This window comes from Haliotis rufescens, unplaced genomic scaffold (assembly GCF_023055435.1).
Source record: "Haliotis rufescens isolate VD_foot unplaced genomic scaffold, xgHalRufe1.0.p SCAF_80, whole genome shotgun sequence".
NCBI lineage: Eukaryota > Metazoa > Mollusca > Gastropoda > Lepetellida > Haliotidae > Haliotis > Haliotis rufescens.
In genome coordinates this window covers 878,292-902,088 of record NW_025964373.1, presented here as the reverse complement: position 1 = coordinate 902,088, position 23,797 = coordinate 878,292, and the positions used below count along the sequence as shown (strand labels likewise).

Here is a 23,797-nt window from a genome sequence, read left to right as displayed (position 1 = left end):
CCAAGTGTCTATTTCTATTACTTCTGTGGGTCAGTCTTTCCCTGACGACACCCACTACCTCACTGGCTGACCGAGGTGGTTCTCCACCTGCTGGAGGAGGTGAGGCTTCACAGTTTTCTTCAGCACCAACATGCACTGCAACCACCAGCAAAAAGACACACCGTTGAACATGATCAATGCAGGCACATGTATTTCTGTTGATCTTCACATTTTTACCATTACAGTCGACTCAAAGGTTGTTTATTCTAAACTCTAACCTTCATGTGCGATTTCTATTCAACATATTCTACAGTTCCAACTGCATTTTACAGCTAAGTCAGAGGTGAAAGGCTTACTAAATAGGATACTAATAATTAATCTCTGATGAGTAAGCAATATTTTCACTCATATCAAATATATATATATATATATATATATATATATATATATATACAAAAATGAGGTAAATGTTCACTCGGTGTACATGTAATATATAATAAAATAATCAGTGAAGAGCTGTCATGAGACAGCGAAAGTACTATGTATGAAACTGATATAAAGAAGATGATGGACTAACGTGGACTTTATTATTTTATTATATATATATATATATATATATATATATATGCATGGTGTTTTGAGGGTTGTTTGTTACTGGAATGGGGGCACTTATTGGGACACCATGTTAACATACAATTCACAGATTTCAGTTCAAATCAGTGAAAAATAATTTCATTCTCATGAATGGTGGTTTACTTTACTTTAACTTCAATGATCATACCCTCTCAACTTAATCAAGTGATCTCCAGTCACCTAATGCCCAATAACTGACCAGTGTGTAGCTAATGTTTGTACACAAGACTCATGAACTCAAAGTTCATGAACTGAAAGTGGGGTTAGTTTTGGAAATAACATAACCTTTGATAATATGTGTGCGACACGTTGAGCCTCATGTTCCTGTAGAGGGGACTTGAGTACTGCATGTAGAAAGGTTTCCCCGGACACAGCTATCAGTTCCTGGCATGTGGGGAAGTCACTCAGCTGATGATGTAATATGTTTCATATAAACACCTGCATTTCATTCCACACATATTTCATTCAGTTTTCTAGCATGACAACCAAACAAGTTTTTGATCTTTGTTCTATCGGCAACATATTTTCTTGAGCCATGACAACAACAAAAACAGTGTTATCACTTTCCCCCCGCCATGGGACACATTCAAATTTTGTCTGTTCATATAGTAGTGAATATAAACTATGAAAAAGAGTCCTATAAAGCCTAAAAAAGAGATAGGCACTAGGGTTGCTTTATGTAGTCAGAAAAAAATGATTAAATGTGAAATTAATACACACAAAAGGCCCTTTCTCTGAAAAAATAACTCTGTCTTGATAAGTCTCTCTCAGATAAGCTAACTTTAGTAGTTTCTTAGAAAACCTGTCCTCATTGCATACACTATGCACCAAGTAAAATAACATGGATCAAGGGTCATAACTCTGTAAAAAATAATTTACAGGACCAATTTTTTAACTAAGTCTTGAAAAGTATCTCTTAGATAAGCATGCTTTCATTCATTTAACTTCAGTACTTTCTGAGAAAACTTGTCCTCATTTCATGCAGTATGCACTAACTTGAAAAGCACAGAGAGGGGCCATAACTCTAAAAAATGAATTTATGACACCAAGTTTTGAACTCATTTGAGATCATGACCAGTAACATCAGTGAGTAATATTTCATTTCTCTGACTTAAATAGTATTCAAGAAAATTTGTCCCCTTTTGAAGAGCGGACAGATGGACAAAAGGATGGACAAACTCTGTTTCTATATCCCCTGCTTAATTGCGTCCCTTGGGCACGCCAGAAACCTATGATTGTGGGTTCGAATCCCCGTTTGCCCTGATTATGTTTCTAGGTTTATCAGCACCATACTCGTGGGTTTCACCGAAGTGGTAAACATCTGAGACCTGCATCACTTTGGGCTTTCCTCCCACATTAAGCTGACACGCCGTGATATAACTGGAATAATGTTAAAAACGGCATTAAACCCAACTCACTCACTCACTCACTATCTGCACAAAATCTACACCTGTTTGTTACAAGGGGACTACTGAAGTGCACACTTCCAAATCAAATAAGAGTTATCTAATCAAGTTAGGCTACCTCAAATTTCAAAACACTGTAGGCTTATCTCCTGATTGACTCTTTGAAATTAGATCTGATAATAATAATAAATAAGATGTCCTGTTCATTTGTTCTAACTGTACTTCTTGTAAATACAAAACGTTAACACCAGAGAAAAAACAGTCTCAGTTATCTGCTGAAACAGATTCCATTAGGCTTGAAAGGCAAAACAGCAGTGATAATTTATATACAGTATTACCCAAAAAAATAAGGGAACTAATGATTTGAAGGTGGCTATTGATGAGGTGTACATGTACAAGACTGTGGCGTTGCATCGGAACGCAACATCTAATCACAATAAAATTGCATGAACATCCCAGGATGCAAATGCACACAGAAGCCAAAGTGTGTGTGCCTATAGGGAAACTCACAATCACCAATGCAACTGGCCTAAGAACATGTTTAAAAATGAATCCAAGACAGTATCCAATGAACAGACAAAATGGTGAATTGTGAGTATGATAGAGGAGGGGACATCAAAATCCCAAGCTGCCCAAATGTCTGGCAAATCAAAAAAAGTAACTTCTCGATTGTGGGACACGTAGCATCAAACGGGTGTGGTTGCATTGAGACCTGGGCAAGACAGGCCAAAACAAACGACACCTAGACAAGACCATCCCATGATATTTAATTGCTACACAACAGATTCAAATCTGCTCCTGTTATGATAGTTATCAATAAAGAATTTCAATATCTACCATTAACAAGAGTCCCCAAGGTCTGGGGCTATTCAGTACAATAATGCTGTTCAGTAATTTTCAAAATCCCAAATCATCAAAAGGCACCACTTCACCACTAGACTGATCTGTATAGCAAGTTTCATCAAGAGCCAAGAACCCCTTTAAGTGTGTCTAGTGTATCTTGTGTGTCTAGATTGAGCATAGTGCCCAGACCCCTGAAGATCCGGGGTAGAATAGGTCTTCAGCAACCCATGCTTGTGACCCGTGAAGATCCGGGGTAGAATAGGTCTTCAGCAACCCATGCTTGTGACTCGTGAAGATCCGGGGTAGAATAGGCCTTCAGCAACCCATGCTTGTCATAAGAGGCGACTAACGGGATCGGGTGGTCAGGCTCGCTGACTTGGTTGATGCATGTCATCGTATCTCAAATGTGTGGATTGATGCTCATGATGTCAATCACTGGACTGTCTGGTCCAGCTACGATTATTTACAGACCGTCGTCATATAGCTGGAGTATTGCTGAGTACGGCGTTAAACAACAAACAAACAAACAAAGCATAGTGGCCAAGTCAGTTCGGGGGCTACATCAAGGTTGCAGTACACAGTTACCATCTGTAGAAGCTGCAGCATCTCCCGGCTCAGTCCACCAAGGTCCCAGGAGGCATGTAGCACAGTCTCCAGCCACAGCTTGTTCCACGGATGGCTGGACAGCTGGCTTGCTGCAAAATATGTTTATGTTTAAATTTACATTCAATAAGGTTTTATCACAAAAAACATATTATTTGTACCAATAAGAAATATATTAATAAGATACAAATCAATGCAGCCTTATTTTGAATTGATGAAATAACGCTAGTGTTCCCCCATAGCTTGAACAATTGCAGAGTCATACAGTCATGCAGCCTGTAACAGTAGGTTTGTGTTAAGCTTTAGAGATTGCATGATTAGAAAACATATTCCACTATCAATGTAACATAACAATATAAATATTTCCTTTTTCCTTTTCTTGTAACAACATATTTGTATCGTTATTTATCATGTAGTTGTCCAATTTTCAAACACGAACGTTGATACTACTTAATTTCGTTTATCCGACATGCTCGTTAATCCGACATAATCATATGCAACCAACCATGTCAGATTAACAGGACTTGACTGTACTTAGATTAGGGAATAGGATTCATAAAAACTACTGTACTTGGACTTTGCATACTCAATTAAAACTAAACCTGTGTACAGTGATGAGAAATACTAAAGCCTTATATTATTCCAGTGAAACAACTGGGGTTCTGGCAGTCCGAACAATCTCATTAATGGACTGGATGTATTTCCTGCTTTACGAAGTACAGCAAAGAAACCACTTCCTACCTAGAGCCTTGTGCACTGTGGCAGCATATTTGTACAGTTTCGAAAGTTATTCCCAGTACATAGCTTTGTTTTTCTTCAAGAATTCTTTTTTTAACCCTATACCTGACAAATAACTTTCCCACAGTCAGTTATAAGAATTTTTTTTAAAAATAGTCACTCAGACTACTCTGATGCTTTTGATGAACAAGATGTTATGACCTGCGCTAAATGTGGATTTGCTACTATTGATAGTGCTCTTTCAGACAGTGTACTAATTATTGAAGACAGAACTGTAGTTTTTCACATTGATAGGAGTGACTGGCTATGGTGTTTTGGCTGCAGAAAGCAATTTCATTATGCATGTATAAAGAACATATTTGCGGCCAGTGTTGATGTGATGATTGATATGGAATTTGATCATTACAATTGTGAGTTTTGTAACTATATGATAGTGATCTAAAATGGCATTATAAGCAGCTTTGTGCTTATTTATTTCAACGTCTATACAAAGGGTTGAACATTAGTAATTTCGTAAAACCACTTTTGTATGCCATTACTGCAGTAACTGGCTAATAAACCATGAGTACCAAAGTCCTAACAAGTAACACAATACCCTGCCTGTATTTTCATATTTCATCTCAAACTAAAAACTACTGTTCTTGGACTTTGCATACTCAATTGAAACTAAACCTGTGTACAGTGATGAGAAATACTAAAGCCTTATATTATTCCAGTGAAACAACTGGGGTTCTGGCAGTCCGAACAATCTCATTAATGGACTGGATGTATTTCCTGCTTTACGAAGTACAGCAAAGAAACCACTTCCTACCTAGAGCCTTGTGCACTGTGGCAGCATATTTGTACAGCTTGTATATACACTCTAGTGCCAAGTTGAAGACAACCTGGCAATCCTGAAAAGCATTCTACACATTTCTTTATTTGCCTTTGAATGAGACAATTAAGGACATATTTGTAAACAATTTGTATTGCAAACTAATACCGACAAAATATTTTAAATACAATAATAAGAAATTAACGTCAAATTTATCCATTGAACACTCAATTTTGAGCCAACAGATTCCATTAGGCTTAAAAGGCAAAACAGCAGTGATAATTATATATACTACCGACAAAAAATAAGGCAATTCTAATGATTTGAAGGTGGCTATTGATGAGGTGTACATGTACAATACTGTGGCGTTGCATCGGAACGCAACATCTAATCACAATAAAATTGCATGAACATCCCAGGATGCAAATGCACACAGAAGCCAAAGTGTGTGTGCCTATAGGGAAACTCACAATCACCAATGCAACTGAGCTATGAACATGTTATAAATGAATCAATGACAGTATCCAATGAACAGACAAAATGGTGAATTGTGAGTTTGATAGAAGAGGGGACGTTTATATCCCCAGCTGCCAAAATGTTTGGCAAATAAGAAAATGTAACTTCTTGATTGTGGGACACGTAGCATCAAACGGGGGGTTGCAACAAGACCTGGGCATGGCAAGCTAAAACAAACAACATCTAGACAAGATCGTCCCATGACATTAATGACACCATGCCATAGCTTCAAATTTGTTCCTATTATGATAGTTATCAATAAAGAATTCTGTACAATAACAGGAAGGCGATTTTCAATATCTACTGTTAAAAACTCTATGCAGCCCGCCTAAAAGCAAGATGTCCTGTGAAGGGTGTGACCCTAACAACTTACTATAGGCGGCAAAGATTGGGGTGATCTAGGCAACACCAGGGACGGGTTGTGCAACTCTCGTGAGTTGTTCCCCATTAATGTAGCTGGGCAATGTAGATAAACGCAATGGCCGAACGATTGCATCAAAAACTGAGCGAGATATGGCAATCGGTAATGGGAGAAGAGGTACAGATAATCAACGTGAAAATTGTAAGAATATCGGGAAAAATACCAAAGTTACCCCCCTGTTCATAAAATGGACTTGAGGTCGGATTGTATTCAGGGAGTCATCCTTATTTAAAAACAGGTAAATATTCTTAAAACATGTACATTTTATCAACATCACTAAAGAGACTGTACATAATGTTGAAATCTCATATAAGAAATAAATGACTTTTGGTTGTTGTTTATCATACAATAAAACACTGCAGGGAAAAGAAACTGAGGGGCTCCGCTACACCCCTCATGGTTCATTCTCCCTGCAGTGTTTTATTGAACTCATTATTGTCTTAAATACAGCCTAATATAAACATGTTAGTGGGCATAGCACATACTTTCATATGACTCTTCATGATAATCCTGCAGACATGTCTGAGTCATGGGCAAAGTGACGTTTTCAATACTGCTGCCATGGCAGCCATGGTGAAAATTGATGACAGGTAGGTTGTAAAATATGAAAAAAATATGTTATTCTGAACATACTCAGCATGATACATGCAAATTGGCTAAATAATGGTTACAGATGACAATTTCATGTTTATAACTGGATAACTGGAATCAGATTTGTGAGCAACCTCTTGAGATTCACAGCAAAGTTCAAGCTTAATAGACCTTGTGTCATATACAACTAGACAGAAAGATACACAATATGCCACAGCAAAACCTCACTTGACTCTCAATCCGGTGAGATACAAATGGAACAATAAGATGAGTTAATTACAGCATATCAGTTGTTTTGTTACACTCAATAATCTCAAACACAAGGATGGATTGATATAGGATCAAATACAGAAGAACATGTAATTGGGAAGGACTGTCTGCATGTCACAATAGGGTTTCACTTATGTTGACTAGACAAACACTACACAGTGTACAGTATAAGTTGTTGTACCATCACGAGGGGTATATTTGGTCTTATGCATCCCGTGTTAGGTTTTATACCACAAGCTGAAGCTACAACGACTTTATCTTGCCGACATTTTTCAATCTTCCATTGTAAAAGAATTATAACAAACCGAAAATTGATAGAAAATAGCTGTTTGATTGGACTGAGGTTAACTTGTGCTGTTTCACTAACTCGTAAACAACGTGCAGGTTTTTGCTTCGTAGCGGGGTGTAATGGATTAATTACCCACTCAGAAATTTACATGCAGCCTGTTTTCTTCGTGGTGAGTATAAGGAATTTATTCTCCCACTCAGAAATATATTTCCCTCCCAGGAAGGATACATAGTATTTTATCAAGATCACGTGTACCAATCAGAACTCAACATTCTGACAAGGAGGTAAGATAAATATCTTTCTGAACCAACCTGACACACCAGCTGCTGGAGATGGAAGTAGAGAGTCCTGACGTCCCCGGCAGTGAACAGAGGAGTGTCCTGTATAAGTCTGTCTCTACTGAACACGACAGGCCCCTGTGTGCTGGGGGGGACAGACAGGGCTGCAGACAGCAGACTGAGGACTCCAGCAGGGGTGGCTCCATCGCCTGTTGTGACAGTATCCAGCAAGAAGATGTGGCTCACATGGATTTGGTAGGGAACCTACAGGAAAAGCAATGCAGATTAATTTAATTCAAATAGTCTACCTTATACCTCATCTCTGTCCACCTCTGTCTAGTCTGGTCATTCTGTCCACCTCTGTCCACCTCTGTCTAGTCTGGTCATGGTCCACCTCTGTCTAGTGTTATCTGTCCACCTCTGTCTAGTCTGGTCCCTCTGTCCACCTCTGTCTAGTCTGGTCACTCTGTCCACCTCTGTCTAGTGTGGTCCCTCTGTCCACCTCTGTCTAGTGTGGTCCCTCTGTCCACCTCTGTCTAGTGTGGTCACTCTGTCCACCTCTGTCTAGTGTTATCTGTCCACCTCTGTCTAGTCTGGTCCCTCTGTCCACCTCTGTCTAGTCTGGTCCCTCTGTCCACCTCTGTCTAGTCTTGTCACTGTCCACCTCTGTCTAGTCTGGTCACTCTGTCCACCTCTGTCTAGGGTTATCTGTCCACCTCTGTCTAGTGTGGTCACTCTGTCCACCTCTGTCTAGTGTTATCTGTCCACCTCTGTCTAGTGTTATCTGTCCACCTCTGTCTAGTCTTGTCACTGTCCACCTCTGTCTAGTCTGGTCACTCTGTCCACCTCTGTCTAGGGTTATCTGTCCACCTCTGTCTAGTCTGGTCACTCTGTCCACCTCTGTCTAGTGTTATCTGTCCACCTCTGTCTAGTCTGGTCACTCTGTCCACCTCTGTCTAGTCTGGTCATGGTCCACCTCTGTCTAGTGTTATCTGTCCACCTCTGGCTAGTGTGGTCACTCTGTCCACCTCTGTCTAGTGTTATCTGTCCACCTCTGGCTAGTGTGGTCACTCTGTCCACCTCTGTCTAGTCTGGTCACTCTGTCCACCTCTGGCTAGTGTGGTCACTCTGTCCACCTCTGTCTAGTGTTATCTGTCCACCTCTGGCTAGTGTGGTCACTCTGTCCACCTCTGTCTAGTCTGGTCCCTCTGTCCACCTCTGGCTAGTGTGGTCCCTCTGTCCACCTCTGTCTAGTCTGGTCACTCTGTCCACCTCTGTCTAGTGTTATCTGTCCACCTCTGTCTAGTCTGGTCACTCTGTCCACCTCTGTCTAGGGTTATCTGTCCACCTCTGTCTAGTCTGGTCCCTCTGTCCACCTCTGGCTAGTGTGGTCACTCTGTCCACCTCTGTCTAGTCTGGTCACTCTGTCCACCTCTGTCTAGTCTGGTCACTCTGTCCACCTCTGTCTAGGGTTATCTGTCCACCTCTGTCTAGTGTTATCTGTCCACCTCTGTCTAGTGTTATCTGTCCACCTCTGTCTAGTCTGGTCACTCTGTCCACCTCTGTCTAGGGTTATCTGTCCACCTCTGTCTAGTCTGGTCCCTCTGTCCACCTCTGGCTAGTGTGGTCACTCTGTCCACCTCTGTCTAGTCTGGTCACTCTGTCCACCTCTGTCTAGTCTGGTCACTCTGTCCACCTCTGTCTAGGGTTATCTGTCCACCTCTGTCTAGTGTTATCTGTCCACCTCTGTCTAGTCTGGTCACTCTGTCCACCTCTGTCTAGTCTGGTCACTCTGTCCACCTCTGTCTAGTGTTATCTGTCCACCTCTGTCTAGTCTGGTCACTCTGTCCACCTCTGTCTAGTCTGGTCACTCTGTCCACCTCTGTCTAGTCTGGTCACTCTGTCCACCTCTGTCTAGTGTTATCTGTCCACCTCTGTCTAGTCTGGTCACTCTGTCCACCTCTGTCTAGGGTTATCTGTCCACCTCTGTCTAGTCTGGTCACTCTGTCCACCTCTGTCTAGTGTGGTCCCTCTGTCCACCTCTGTCTAGTGTGGTCCCTCTGTCCACCTCTGTCTAGTCTGGTCACTCTGTCCACCTCTGTCTAGTGTTATCTGTCCACCTCTGTCTAGTCTGGTCACTCTGTCCACCTCTGTCTAGTGTGGTCCCTCTGTCCACCTCTGTCTAGTGTGGTCCCTCTGTCCACCTCTGTCTAGTCTGGTCACTCTGTCCACCTCTGTCTAGTGTTATCTGTCCACCTCTGTCTAGTCTGGTCACTCTGTCCACCTCTGTCTAGTCTGGTCACTCTGTCCACCTCTGTCTAGGGTTATCTGTCCACCTCTGTCTAGTGTTATCTGTCCACCTCTGTCTAGTGTTATCTGTCCACCTCTGTCTAGTCTGGTCACTCTGTCCACCTCTGTCTAGGGTTATCTGTCCACCTCTGTCTAGTCTGGTCCCTCTGTCCACCTCTGGCTAGTGTGGTCACTCTGTCCACCTCTGTCTAGTCTGGTCACTCTGTCCACCTCTGTCTAGTCTGGTCACTCTGTCCACCTCTGTCTAGGGTTATCTGTCCACCTCTGTCTAGTGTTATCTGTCCACCTCTGTCTAGTCTGGTCACTCTGTCCACCTCTGTCTAGTCTGGTCACTCTGTCCACCTCTGTCTAGTGTTATCTGTCCACCTCTGTCTAGTCTGGTCACTCTGTCCACCTCTGTCTAGGGTTATCTGTCCACCTCTGTCTAGTCTGGTCACTCTGTCCACCTCTGTCTAGTGTTATCTGTCCACCTCTGTCTAGTCTGGTCACTCTGTCCACCTCTGTCTAGGGTTATCTGTCCACCTCTGTCTAGTCTGGTCACTCTGTCCACCTCTGTCTAGTGTGGTCCCTCTGTCCACCTCTGTCTAGTGTGGTCCCTCTGTCCACCTCTGTCTAGTCTGGTCACTCTGTCCACCTCTGTCTAGTGTTATCTGTCCACCTCTGTCTAGTCTGGTCACTCTGTCCACCTCTGTCTAGTGTGGTCCCTCTGTCCACCTCTGTCTAGTGTGGTCCCTCTGTCCACCTCTGTCTAGTCTGGTCACTCTGTCCACCTCTGTCTAGTGTTATCTGTCCACCTCTGTCTAGTCTGGTCCCTCTGTCCACCTCTGTCTAGTCTGGTCCCTCTGTCCACCTCTGTCTAGTCTTGTCACTGTCCACCTATGTCTAGTGTTATTTGTCCACCTCTGGCTAGACTTACCTCACCTTCTGGCCCTGCTGTATCTGCTAGCCAGGAAACCAATCTCATGACTGAGTCCACCTCTGTATGGCAACTGCCTGACAAAATTCTGTCCAGTTTCATCATGAAGCCTTTGTTTTGGACAAGGATAGGACCGACTAAAAATGATCAGACCACAAGTCAATCAGCATTTGTGAGTCAGTTACCTTGTTATTTTGTATTTTTAAGTAATGTTCAAGTAATTTGATAAGAATCTTATATATCGCAATCAGTAGTTCGCATTTGGCATTTCTGGTGTCTGGGGTATTAATCTAAGACTGGGACATATAAGTCCAGGTCTGATGTGGTGAATGTATTACATGTCATGTAATATGCACGTGGCATTGCAGCAAGAGAGAAATGGTCAGTTGAGCAGCAAATAACATTGATCGATAATAGGTTGATTGATCTTGCACAGTGAGTGAGTTGGGTTTAACGCCGCTTTTAACAGTATTCCAGTTATGTCACGGCGTGTCAGCTTAATGTGAGAGGAAAGCCAGAAGTGATGCAGGTCTCAGACGTTTACCACTTCGGTGAAACCCACTCGCATGGGTATGGTGCTGACAAACCTAGAAACATAATCGTGGCAAACCGGGATTCGAACCCACAATCATAGGTTTTGGGCGTGCCCAAAGGACGCAACTCTGCACAGTGAATCGCAGAGCCTTAGACGACTGGGCCACCCGTGCCCCCTTGCACAGTAGATTTGCCAAGAGTAATTGTTTATACATGTAGGTTTACTAAAGCACACAGAATACACCCGTATCTGGGCTTGAAGTGCCTACGTGAAAACAACACACTTTGTTGAAAGGATTAGCCAGTGCTCATAATACTTTGATTGATTGCTCACTGTAATTTTAAAGAACCATGGACATCCATGAATATAGTTTTCACGTGTGCTGTCTCAGCTGACAATGAGACATGACACGATGTGAAACACCTGAAACAAACTTGCATGATCAGTTGAGAGAAGAACACGGGTTATAATATCTGGAAACACTATATATACTTTAAAATGTTAGATTGTTACATAGACCTGTGACTTGGAACAAGTTTCATTGTACAGCTTCAGATGTAAGGAATATTGGTCCTTTGTGTGGATATTGACGGATACATTCCTCTAACAAGGTAACTGCCTGATATTATACACATAACCCTTGTCAATTGTAATTACAATATTCACATTTTGTTTTCATTCATTTGTTGTAGCAAGAATGCGGGAGGCTTCAATGGTGACTGATAAAATTGTTCATACGTAAATATATCTGGCAATAGCAAACATTTGTTCCATAATGCTGTGCTTATGGTTATTATTATTATAAATATATATACCCGGTAGTAAAGCTGCAACTAAATACTGGAATATGTTGTTTCTGATAAAATAATAGTTTCAGATACAATTCATCAGATCATTGCATCAAAATTCTTTGAAGTTATATTTTTGGGTATATTTTTAACTGAATCACCGGTAGATAGGTAGAAAATGTGCATACAGCTGATTACTATTTCTGGCTTAGTTTACGAGAAAATACACGCAGTAATCTTTATTTCTGCATATAAAATAATGCCTAGCAGAACAGAAAATACAATTTAAATTGTAAATCATCATGTCTGGTGATAATTCATCTGAAATTTCACATTTTATTGACCAAGTTAGTTATCAGCTGTTTGTTTACCTGAATTCTCTGAAGGGAGACTATGTGATTTTTTACTGTGCATAATATCATGTTGACTTCTCATTCTCCGCTCCTCAGATAGACGTCGCTAGAGTCTATAGTAAGCAAATTGGATCCACAAGGAAAAAGCCAATTCATATTTCAATATTTTCAAAGTTGGAGTGTTATTTCCCTACAACTAAAATTTGATGTCCGTGTATTTAAATGTTACATAAATAGAGAATACCACAATTAGTCTAGTTAATTACCATACAAAGTTCATGAGTTTTGTGAAAATGATACCTAAGAGTTTGATATTTTGTTGATTACTAAGTTAATTAGGTATTTCAGTGTAAATAAATATCAATTTTCGTTTACACCAAAGCGAAACTGGTTGCAAATCCTATTGCAGATGAATACTAATATATGACCAAAAATGGGCACTGTTGACATTTAAATGCATACAAACTACTAAGTTGTTTATGCTACTGCTATGTGTGGGACGTGCTTGTTTAGTTTGATAAAGAGTTTAATAAATAAACACCCATGGTGACCCAAACAAACTGAATAAAACAAGGTCAACCTTGAACTGATCAAGAGCCTCAGAACACAATGGGTATATCAACAGCATTGCAGACTTGCCCAGGGACACTTACTGCATAAACAATCAGCTACAATCCGGTCATCTGTGTATCTCAGCAGGTATTCCACGCACCATTTTATACTTTCACTTTGAGTGTCATCTTCCTGGCTTCCAACAAACTTCACCACTAGAAACATAAGGAAATATATCCATTCAATTCTTAAGACTTGCATGAGCTGAACGTGATGAGAGAATATGATCAGGATTGACGGTGGGATGTGATAAGCATTAAGCACTGTGGGATATGATGGAGGGATCAGGGCTGACTGTGGGGTACGACAGAGGGATCAGGTCTGACTGTTGGGTATGATGGAGGGATCAGGGCTGACTGTGGGGTATGATGGAGGGATCAGGACTGACTGTGGGGTATGATGGAGGGATCAGGGCTGACTGTGGGGTATGACAGAGGGATCAGGACTGACTGTGGGGTATGATGGAGGGATCAGGGCTGACTGTGGGGTATGACAGAGGGATCAGGGCTGACTGTGGGCTATGACAGAGGGATCAGGGCTGACTGTGGGTTGTGATGGAGGGATCAGGGCTGACTGTGGGGTAAGATGAGGGATCAGGGCTGACTGTGGGGTATGACAGAGGGATCAGGGCTGACTGTGGGGTATGACAGAGGTATCATGGCTGACTGTGGGGTATGATGAGGGATCAGGGCTGACTGTGGGGTATGATGGAGGATCAGGGCTGACTGTGGGGTATGATCGAGGGATCAGGGCTGACTGTGGGGTATGGCAGAGGGATCAGGGCTGACTGTGGGGTATGATGGAGGATCAGGGCTGACTGTGGGGTATGATGGAGGATCAGGGCTGACTGTGGGGTATGATGGAGGGATCAGGGCTGACTGTGGGGTATGGCAGAGGGATCAGGGCTGACTGTGGGGATTGATGGAGGGATCAGGGCTGACTGTGGGGTATGATCGAGGGATCAGGGCTGACTGTGGGGTATGATAGAGGGATCAGGGCTGACTGTGGGGTATGATGGAGGGATCAGGGCTGGCTGTGGGGTATGATGGAGGGATCAGGGCTGACTGTGGGGTATGATGGAGGGATCAGGGCTGACTGTGGGGTATGATGGAGGGATCAGGGCTGACTGTGGGGTATGACAGAGGGATCAGGGCTGACTGTGGGGTATGACAGAGGGATCAGGGCTGACTGTGGGGTATGATGGAGGGATCAGGGCTGACTGTGGGGTATGATGGAGGGATCAGGGCTGACTGTGGGGTATGACAGAGGGATCAGGGTTGACTGTGGGGTATGACAGAGGGATCAGGGCTGACTGTGGGGTATGATGGAGGGATCAGGGCTGACTGTGGGGTATGATGGAAGATCAGGGCTGACTGTGGGGTATGACAGAGGGATCAGGGCTGACTGTGGGGTATGATGGAGGGATCAGGGCTGGCTGTGGGGTATGATGGAGGGATCAGGGCTGACTGTGGGGTATGATGGAGGGATCAGGGCTGACTGTGGGGTATGATGGAGGGATCAGGGCTGACTGTGGGGTATGACAGAGGGATCAGGGCTGACTGTGGGGTATGACGGAGGGATCAGGGCTGACTGTGGGGTATGATGGAGGGATCAGGGCTGACTGTGGGGTATGGCAGAGGGATCAGGGCTGACTGTGGGGTATGATGGAGGGATCAGGGCTGACTGTGGGGTATGACAGAGGGATCAGGGCTGACTGTGGGGTATGACAGAGGGATCAGGGCTGACTGTGGGGTATGATGGAGGGATCAGGGCTGACTGTGGGGTATGGCAGAGGGATCAGGGCTGACTGTGGGGTATGATGGAGGGATCAGGGCTGACTGTGGGGTATGACAGAGGGATCAGGGCTGAATCTGGGGTATGACAGAGGGATCAGGGCTGACTGTTGGGTATATCGGAGGGATCAGGGCTGACTGTGGGGTATGATGGAGGGATCAGGGCTGACTGTGGGGTATGATGGAGGGATCAGGGCTGACTGTGGGGTATGACAGAGGGATCAGGGCTGACTGTGGGGTATGACGGAGGGATCAGGGCTGACTGTGGGGTATGATGGAGGGATCAGGGCTGACTGTGGGGTATGGCAGAGGGATCAGGGCTGACTGTGGGGTATGATGGAGGGATCAGGGCTGACTGTGGGGTATGACAGAGGGATCAGGGCTGACTGTGGGGTATGACAGAGGGATCAGGGCTGACTGTGGGGTATGATGGAGGGATCAGGGCTGACTGTGGGGTATGGCAGAGGGATCAGGGCTGACTGTGGGGTATGATGGAGGGATCAGGGCTGACTGTGGGGTATGACAGAGGGATCAGGGCTGAATCTGGGGTATGACAGAGGGATCAGGGCTGACTGTTGGGTATATCGGAGGGATCAGGGCTGACTGTGGGGTATGATGGAGGGATCAGGGCTGACTGTGGGGTATGATGGAGGGATCAGGGTTGACTGTGGGTATGATGGAGGATCAGGGCTGACTGTGGGGTATGATGAGGGATCAGGGCTGACTGTGGGGTATGATGGAGGGATCAGGGCTGACTGTGGGGTATGATGGAGGGATCAGGGCTGACTGTGGGGTGTGATGGAGGATCAGGGCTGACTGTGGGGTATGATGGAGGGATCAGGGCTGGCTGTGGGGTATGATGGAGGATCAGGGCTGACTGTGGGGTATGATGGAGGGATCAGGGCTGACTGTGGGGTATGATGGAGGGATCAGGGTTGACTGTGGGTATGATGGAGGATCAGGGCTGACTGTGGGGTATGATGAGGGATCAGGGCTGACTGTGGGGTATGATGGAGGGATCAGGGCTGACTGTGGGGTATGATGGAGGGATCAGGGCTGACTGTGGGGTGTGATGGAGGATCAGGGCTGACTGTGGGGTATGATGGAGGGATCAGGGCTGGCTGTGGGGTATGATGGAGGATCAGGGCTGACTGTGGGGTATGATGGAGGGATCAGGGCTGACTGTGGGATGTGATGGAGGATCAGGGCTGATTGTGGGGTATGATGGAGGATCAGGGCTGACTGTGGGGTATGACAGAGGGATCAGGGCTGACTGTGACACATGTTTCACATTGTTTCCTCCAAAAGAAACCTTTCACCAGATATCCTCAACAGTCATTAATCTAACCATACATGAACTCCAATACTTACACGCTTATACACAATTAGCAATCAGCAAAACTCAAGTGATCCTAGTCTCAATAAAGTCAAAGGTAATCTGAAAAGAGTTGGTGCAAGGATTAGATGAGTATTTCCCGATAAAATGTCATTTGTGTGCCACAAACATCTTACCATGATAGACACTCTTGACATTGAAAGCATCGCAAGTGTTGCTGCCACTGCCTCGCATCACAATTATCATCACCTTGAGCATGTTAATCACTTGGTAGTCTGTAACCAAAGCATCCATGTTTATTGAAAATCAATTTGCACCCTCTGACTCTTCTCCCGACCTAGCACCCTCTGACTCTTCTCCTGACCTAGCATCCTCCGACCCTTCTCCTGACCTAGCGCCCTCTGACTCTTCTCCCGACCTAGCACCCTCTGACTCTTCTCCTGACCTAGCACCCTCTGACTCTTCTCCTGACCTAGCACCCTCTGACTCTTCTCCCGACCTAGCACCCTCTGACTCTTCTCTCTCCTGACCTAGCACCCTGACTCTTCTCCTGACCTAGCATCCTTCTGACTCTTCTCCTGACCTAGCATCCTTCTGACCCTTCTCCTGACCTAGCGCCCTCTGACTCTTCTCCCGACCTAGCACCCTCTGACTCTTCTCCTGACCTAGCACCCTCTGACTCTTCTCCTGACCTAGTGCCCTCTGACTCTTCTCCCGACCTAGCACCCTCTGACTCTTCTCCCGACCTAGCACCCTCTGACTCTTCTCCCGACCTAGCACCCTCTGACTCTTCTCCCAAGCCAGCACCCTCTGACTCTTCTCCGGACCTAGAACCCTCTAACTCTTTTCTTTCCTAACCTCAAACCTTCTGACATTGATCTCTCCTGACCAAGCACCCCCTGAGTCTTACCTCTTCCATACTCACATCATGCTTGTGAGGCATATGTTTTACCAGTAACCAAGAGTTAATGGCAGCCATCAAGGCCCTTTGAGGGAGGAAGATAAATACAGTAAACTACGGTTATAACAAACTCAAAGGGACCACAAATGTTAGTTTTTTTTATAACAGTAGTTTGTTATAAGCATATATACATCATATATACAGCAAATGTCCGGGACCAAAAAAACAGTTTGTAATATCCGCCAGTTCGTTATAAGCATGTTCGTTATAAACGTAGTTTACTGTACTTCTATAGGGCAGGGATAGGAAAGTTGGCGTATCACTGGACCAAGCGTATCGAGTGAGTGAGTATGGTTTTATGCCGCTTTTAGAAATATTCCAGCAATATCACGGCAGGGAACACCAGAAATGGGCTCCACACATTGTGCCCATGTGGGGAGTCAAACCCGGGTCTTCAGCATGACGAACGAACTTCTTTAACCACTAGGCTACCCCACCGCCCCCAAGTGTATCGAAGTCAAAGGAGATCATATTAAAAAAAAATATGTGAACAATTTTTATTCTGTAGTATTTTCTATGTGAAGCCATCAGGACTATCTATTGAATGAGTTAAAGGGGCATATTACCTTGTGGGAGCGAGTCTTGCAGAAACAGTTGCTGGAAGAGAGTGGTACAGGTGTCCAGTACCACACTGACAGTGGAGGGACTGGCTGAAGCGGACTTGTCTGGCACTTCCTCACACAGCTACCAGGGTAATAAGATATCAAACACATACAAATAAGGCATCAGGATAACAGTTGGTAATATGAACACTTTACCTGCGAAAACTCACTGTTAACAAAAAGACATTTTGGGAAAGAAACATAAATAATAAAATATCTATATGACCTAAAAATATGGACTGGATAACATATGGTAAACAAAAAAAATAAAAAATGTTAGACCCTTCTAAAGCTACAATGAGTTAGTGAGTGGATGTTGCTTTATTACAGCAACATTACAGCCAGGTCCGTTCCACCTATAAATAACTGAGTCAAGACCAGGAAAACCAGTGGTTGACACTGTGAGTTTTGATCCAGGCCACACACTGTAACCACACATTGTAATCTCACCTTATAACCACACACTGTAACCACACATTGTAATCTCACACTATAACCACACATTGTAACTACACCTTATAACCACACACTGTAACCACACACTGTAATCTCACATTATAACCACACATTGTAACCACACCTTATAACCATACACTGTAACCACACACTGTAACCGCACATTGTAACCACATTTTAACTGCACACTGTAACCACACCTTATAACCACACACTGTAACCGCACATTGTAACCACACATTTTAACTGCACACTGTAACCACACCTTATAACCACACATTGTAACCACACCTTATAACCACACATTGTAATCTCACACTATAACCACACATTGTACCACACCTTATAACCATACACTGTAACCACACACTGTAACCACACATTGTAACCACACATTTTAACTGCACACTGTAACCACACCTTATAACCACACTGTAACCACACCTTATAACCACACACTGCAACCACACATTGTAATCTCACACTATAACCACACATTGTAACCACACCTTATAACCATACACTGTAACCACACACTGTAACCGCACATTGAAACCAGACATTTTAATTGCACACTGTAACCACACCTTATAACCACAAATTGTAACCACACCTTATAACCATACACTGTAACCACACACTGTAACCGCACATTGTAACCACACATTTTAACTGCACACTGTAACCACACCTGATAACCACACATTGTTGTAACCACACCTTATAACCACATTGTAACCACACCTTATAACCATACACTGTAACCACACGTAACCATGCACTGTAACCACACACTGTAACCACACACTGTAACTTCACGCTGTAACTGCACACTGAGACCATACTGCAACTACACACTATAACCACACACTGTAACCACACCCTATAACCATACACTGTAACCACACACTGTAACCATACACTTTAAACACACATTGTAACCACACACTGTAACTGCACATTGTAACCGCGCATTGTAACCACACACTTGTAATTCATCAGTCATCTCATACAACAGGTATGGCTACTGGGGTGCCATCCTGACCCAGAATTCCCACAGGGATGAAACACGATTAACAACCCGCTGACTCGGCATTACTTGCAGGGGGTACATGGGGTTTCATGTGTCCCGCGTTGTTTTATACTTAACCTATGAAACCTAACATTTGACACATAAACCCCATGTACAAAGAGTGATCCTGCTACAGCGAATTTATCTTACCGACATGTTTTTATATGACATTGTAAAAGAATTCAAACAAATTCAAAATTAATAGCAAAACAGCTGTTCCTATGAGCTGAAGTTAGCTTGCGCTATGTCACATGACTTCCATTGACTTGGAAAAAGCGTGCACCTTTTTGTTTTGAAGCGGGGTATAAGGGATTTATTCACCGGCTGAGAAATTTATTCCCCTTTCAAGGCTGGTTACACAGTACTTTAACAAGATCACGTGGACCAATCAGATCTCATCATTCTGACATGGAGGTAACACCGATTAAAACAACATGTAGATTTATATGTTGAACCTACCATTTCTGAGTGTAAGGTTGGTAGTTTGATCCCCAGCAGTGTCATACCAAAACATGTTAAGAGATTATACTTGTTGTTACCCTGCCTGGCGATCACCATTAAGTGAATAAAACAAGGACCTTGTTTGTTCAGAGTAGGTGTACTATGTCTCAGTGGGGAATCCATGTTAAACTACGGCATGGTATCTCAATAGGCTAGCACTATAAAACCAACATTACTCTGGACAAGTATAAGCAGACAGATGGACAGATGGACGTCCCTATAAGTGCAGAAATCTTGAAAGCAACATCAAACCCACTTTACCTCACCTCCTGATAATACAGGACAATAAAGGTTACTCTACCATGCAAGCCAAATGCTCTGCAACATTCGCAGCAATGGCTGCAATCTCCTGCCGCGCCACAAGCACTGTCTGGAAAAGACAATGAAGAAAATGCTTACTTATATCATACTCAAGTCATCGACAGACTTCACACTTGATCAAGTAATAAAATGTTTTCATTATATAATTCATGCCTTCTAGGAATAGTGTCTAAGCTAGAGCAGCCATGGTGAGGGTAGACTTAATATTTTCATGTCAATATGTTGATGTACTTGGGATCACATTAACATATATGTATATAAACAAGCATGAGTACTGGCTTCAGGTACTGGTGTTCGCCCAAACACTATGGGCAAGATTTTATGAACGCTTCAATCAATGTATCAGTTCACATCAAGTTATATATATACATACAGTTTCTTTTGGTGCCTAGTTTTGTTTGTTTGTTTGTTTGTTGTTTAATGCCGCACTCAACAATATTCCAGCTATATGACGGTGGCCTGTAAATAATAGAGTCTGGACCAGACAGTCCAGTGATTTACTTCATGAGCATCGATCTACACAATTGGGATACACTGACATGCATCAAACAAGTCAGCGAGCCTGAACACCAAATCCCCTTAGTCGCCGCTTATGAAAAGCAAAGTCGCCTACAATGGCAAGCATGTGTTGCTGAAGACCTGTTCTACCCCGGATCTTCACAGGTCTGTGACACCAACATATATATACCAGACACCAACATAAAATGTACATAAAATAATGTGCACAGTTTCACTTGGTGCCTGGTAGATGCATGAGGACAGGTGTCCTTATATGGCAGTGTTGTATAAGTTGTGAAGGGAGTCTGCAGTGGTTTTGCCTTCTCATTATAAAATGTTAAACACGAGTTATCAAAGTCTCCCAGTGTTTACCATTAGGGTGTGGATGAAGGCCGAGTTGTGTGCGAGTTCCACCAGTAACTGTGTGTCTGTGTCAGGATACGCCATCTCTGACGTCATCTTGTCTGTATCTGTGATCTCATGATCTCTCTCCATAGCCTTTTGCTGCTGTCTCTCTGTATCCCCTCTCTGCCAATTCTCTGCATCTGCATGATGTTGTTCTGAATCGGAATGATGTTGTACTATGTCCGTCTGCTGATGATCTGTGTCTGTGAGGTGTGGTTCTGTGTCTGCTGGATGAGGATCTGTGTCAGGATGCTGCTGTTCTGGGACAGTGTGCTGTGGGCCTGTGTGACTGCACTGTGCTGTGGTAGAGTACAATGTTGTCTCCAGACTCTTCACATCAATCAGGGGCAGCCAGTACTCCAACTTCAAAATTCAGTAAACTACGGTCATAATGAACTCAAAGGGACCACTAATTTTAATTCCTTATACATTGTTCGTTATAAGCATCTACAGCATATATACAGCAAATGGACGGGACCAAGAAATAGTTTGTTATATCCGTCAGTTCATTATAAGCATATTCATTATAAACGTAGTTTAATGTATCCGTGTTTAAAATATCCGCCTGTTTTGATGATGGACGGTCAGTTTTGAAAAGTTGCACTCCCGATGGCTGGGCTGTTATTGTATTCCCTGAATTACCTAAGCATTCTAGTTTTAATTCAGTGTAAGAGACTGTAAACATTAAACACATTATTCAATCGCTTCCACGTATGTTGATATCAAGTTTCTGTCCTCATCATACTATTCTTATGTTTACCCTTTTGTCACTATTGTTTGTTAGTCTTGAAAATTCTGGATTGGCAACATTTTATTTGCAAAGTTGCCAGTCCAGTTGTCTGACTGGAATTTTGGGAAATTTTATAAACTGAAAATATAATGGTGACCTGTAAATAATCAAGTCTGGCACAGATGTGAAGTGACTGATATTGTGAGCAACAATCCACCCTGTAGGGGTACGATGACAAACAATCAACCAAGTCTCAGAACCTGACCATCTGATTCATGTCATGGCCTCCTACAATCAGCATACAATACTGGCCACCTATTCTAACCCAGAATGCCAACAATTTACTCTTGGTGACTGTTCGTAAATAGTGCTGTCCACAGTCTCGAATAACCTTTCAAATACCATGTTTTAAGTGGAGGATAAAGTATGTCCAAGCTTTTTTATGATATTTAAATCACACATCCACGGGATAAAACCAAGGGGTGTCACCCCGAAGTTTTATCCCAAGGATAAGGGTTTTAAATATCATAAAACCCCCAGGAGAAGTGTTTTATCGAACTTATAAACCGAAAAAAGAAACTTAAAACATTTATCAACATTTTTATGTTTCAAACATGGTTTCCATGAACCTTAGGAAACGGGCGTAAAATATCTGTTGCTGGTGTTCGGTTCTTGAAAAAGACATTGTAGAAAGCATTGTGATTTATCAGCGGCTCTGTAGCCTAGAGATACACAAAATGGGCTATCTATACGAAGGTTGTGTGTTCGATCCTCAGGAAAATAAAGAAAACAAATATTATTTAAATTTCTTTCATTACATTGTGTTCAAACGCAATATAAATTTCTAGCAAGAAACATTTACATGTTACAATCTAAACAGAAGTTGTGTTAATAAAATCCCCTGGTTATTATAACACTTAATACAGCAAATTTGCCTGGAATATCATATAAAATCCCAGGGATATTACAACATCCCTGTTTATGAGATTTAACCCCGAATGGAGAACATTATGATGACGTCACAGAAGGTTTACAACATCAACAACCACAGGTGTACGGACTTGGGACTGGCCTGCTAAGTACCCTGACATGTTCCTATTAGGGCATCTGTGGGCTGCTCTTTGTGGGAGTGTACACCAGAGGCCCAGCACCCACCGACGTGGCCCAACTTGGGGCAGCTCTCCTTGCAGAACAGTGGGCAATAACAAGGACAACCATACGCAAGTTAATCAACAGTATGCCATCAAGGTGATATTGATCTACACGCCCAAATTAATTTTACAGACATTTATCACTATTACACCTTCACTGTCATTTCATCAGTTCCCCTACTTTTGTCTGTAGGATATATACAGTGTACAGTTGCACACACACACACACACACACAGGAGACACCCACCAGAGTGTGGCCCAGTTGCTGTGCCCGACTCTCCTCACTGAACACCCAGCACATGACGACAGGGTGGTGGGTGTACCACACTGCTACAGGGCAACTCTCCAGGAGGTCAGTCACATTTCCCAAACCGAAAGCAAAATAAATATGGCATCACTGTACAGCAAAAATCATTTTTTATATTTATGACTTTATTGAAATATTTTTTTTAACAAATACATTCATACCATATGGTAACATTCCTAAATGTTTAAATATAATTAAAACAGAATCATATAACAAGAACATATATTCTTAAGGCTAGAACCATGTAGATTACCAAAAGGCAAGTGATATGGAGTCATACTAATGTGACATACTAATGTGTCACAAATGTGCCATACTAATGTCACATACCGTGTCATACTAATGTGTCATACTAATGTGACATACCAATGTGACATACCAATGTGACATACTAATGTGTCATACTAATGTGTCATACTAATGTGACATACTAATGTGTCATACTAATGTGTCTTACCAATGTGTCATACTAATGTGTCGTACTAATGTGTCATACTAATGTGACATACTAATGTGTCATACGAATGTCACTAATGTGACATACTAATGTGTCACTAATGTGACATACTAATGTGACATACTAATGTGTCATACTTATGTGTCACTGTGTCATACTAATGTGACATACTAATGTGTCACTAATGTGACATACTAATGTGTCATACTAATGTGTCTTACCAATGTGTCATACTAATGTGTCGTACTAATGTGTATTACCAATGTAACATACTAATGTGACATACTAATGGTCATACTAATGTAACATAC

The 23,797-nt window shown here is 42.9% G+C and overlaps 1 protein-coding gene across 1 annotated transcript; it reads right to left on the bottom strand.

Annotated features, from left to right (window-relative positions):
- LOC124137380 lies at positions 1-23,088 on the bottom strand. The gene is made up of 12 exons (XM_046503650.2): positions 22,970-23,088; positions 20,808-21,203; positions 19,918-19,986; positions 17,552-17,669; positions 16,201-16,299; positions 12,937-13,050; positions 10,608-10,744; positions 7,415-7,645; positions 5,014-5,095; positions 3,447-3,556; positions 898-1,020; positions 1-135 (listed from the first exon to the last, which is right to left on the bottom strand). Exons 1-12 carry the CDS (start codon positions 23,021-23,023, stop codon positions 55-57), a joined length of 1,614 nt encoding a protein of 537 aa, XP_046359606.2. The 5' UTR covers positions 23,024-23,088; the 3' UTR covers positions 1-54.
- Positions 23,089-23,797: the final 709 nt, after the last annotated feature.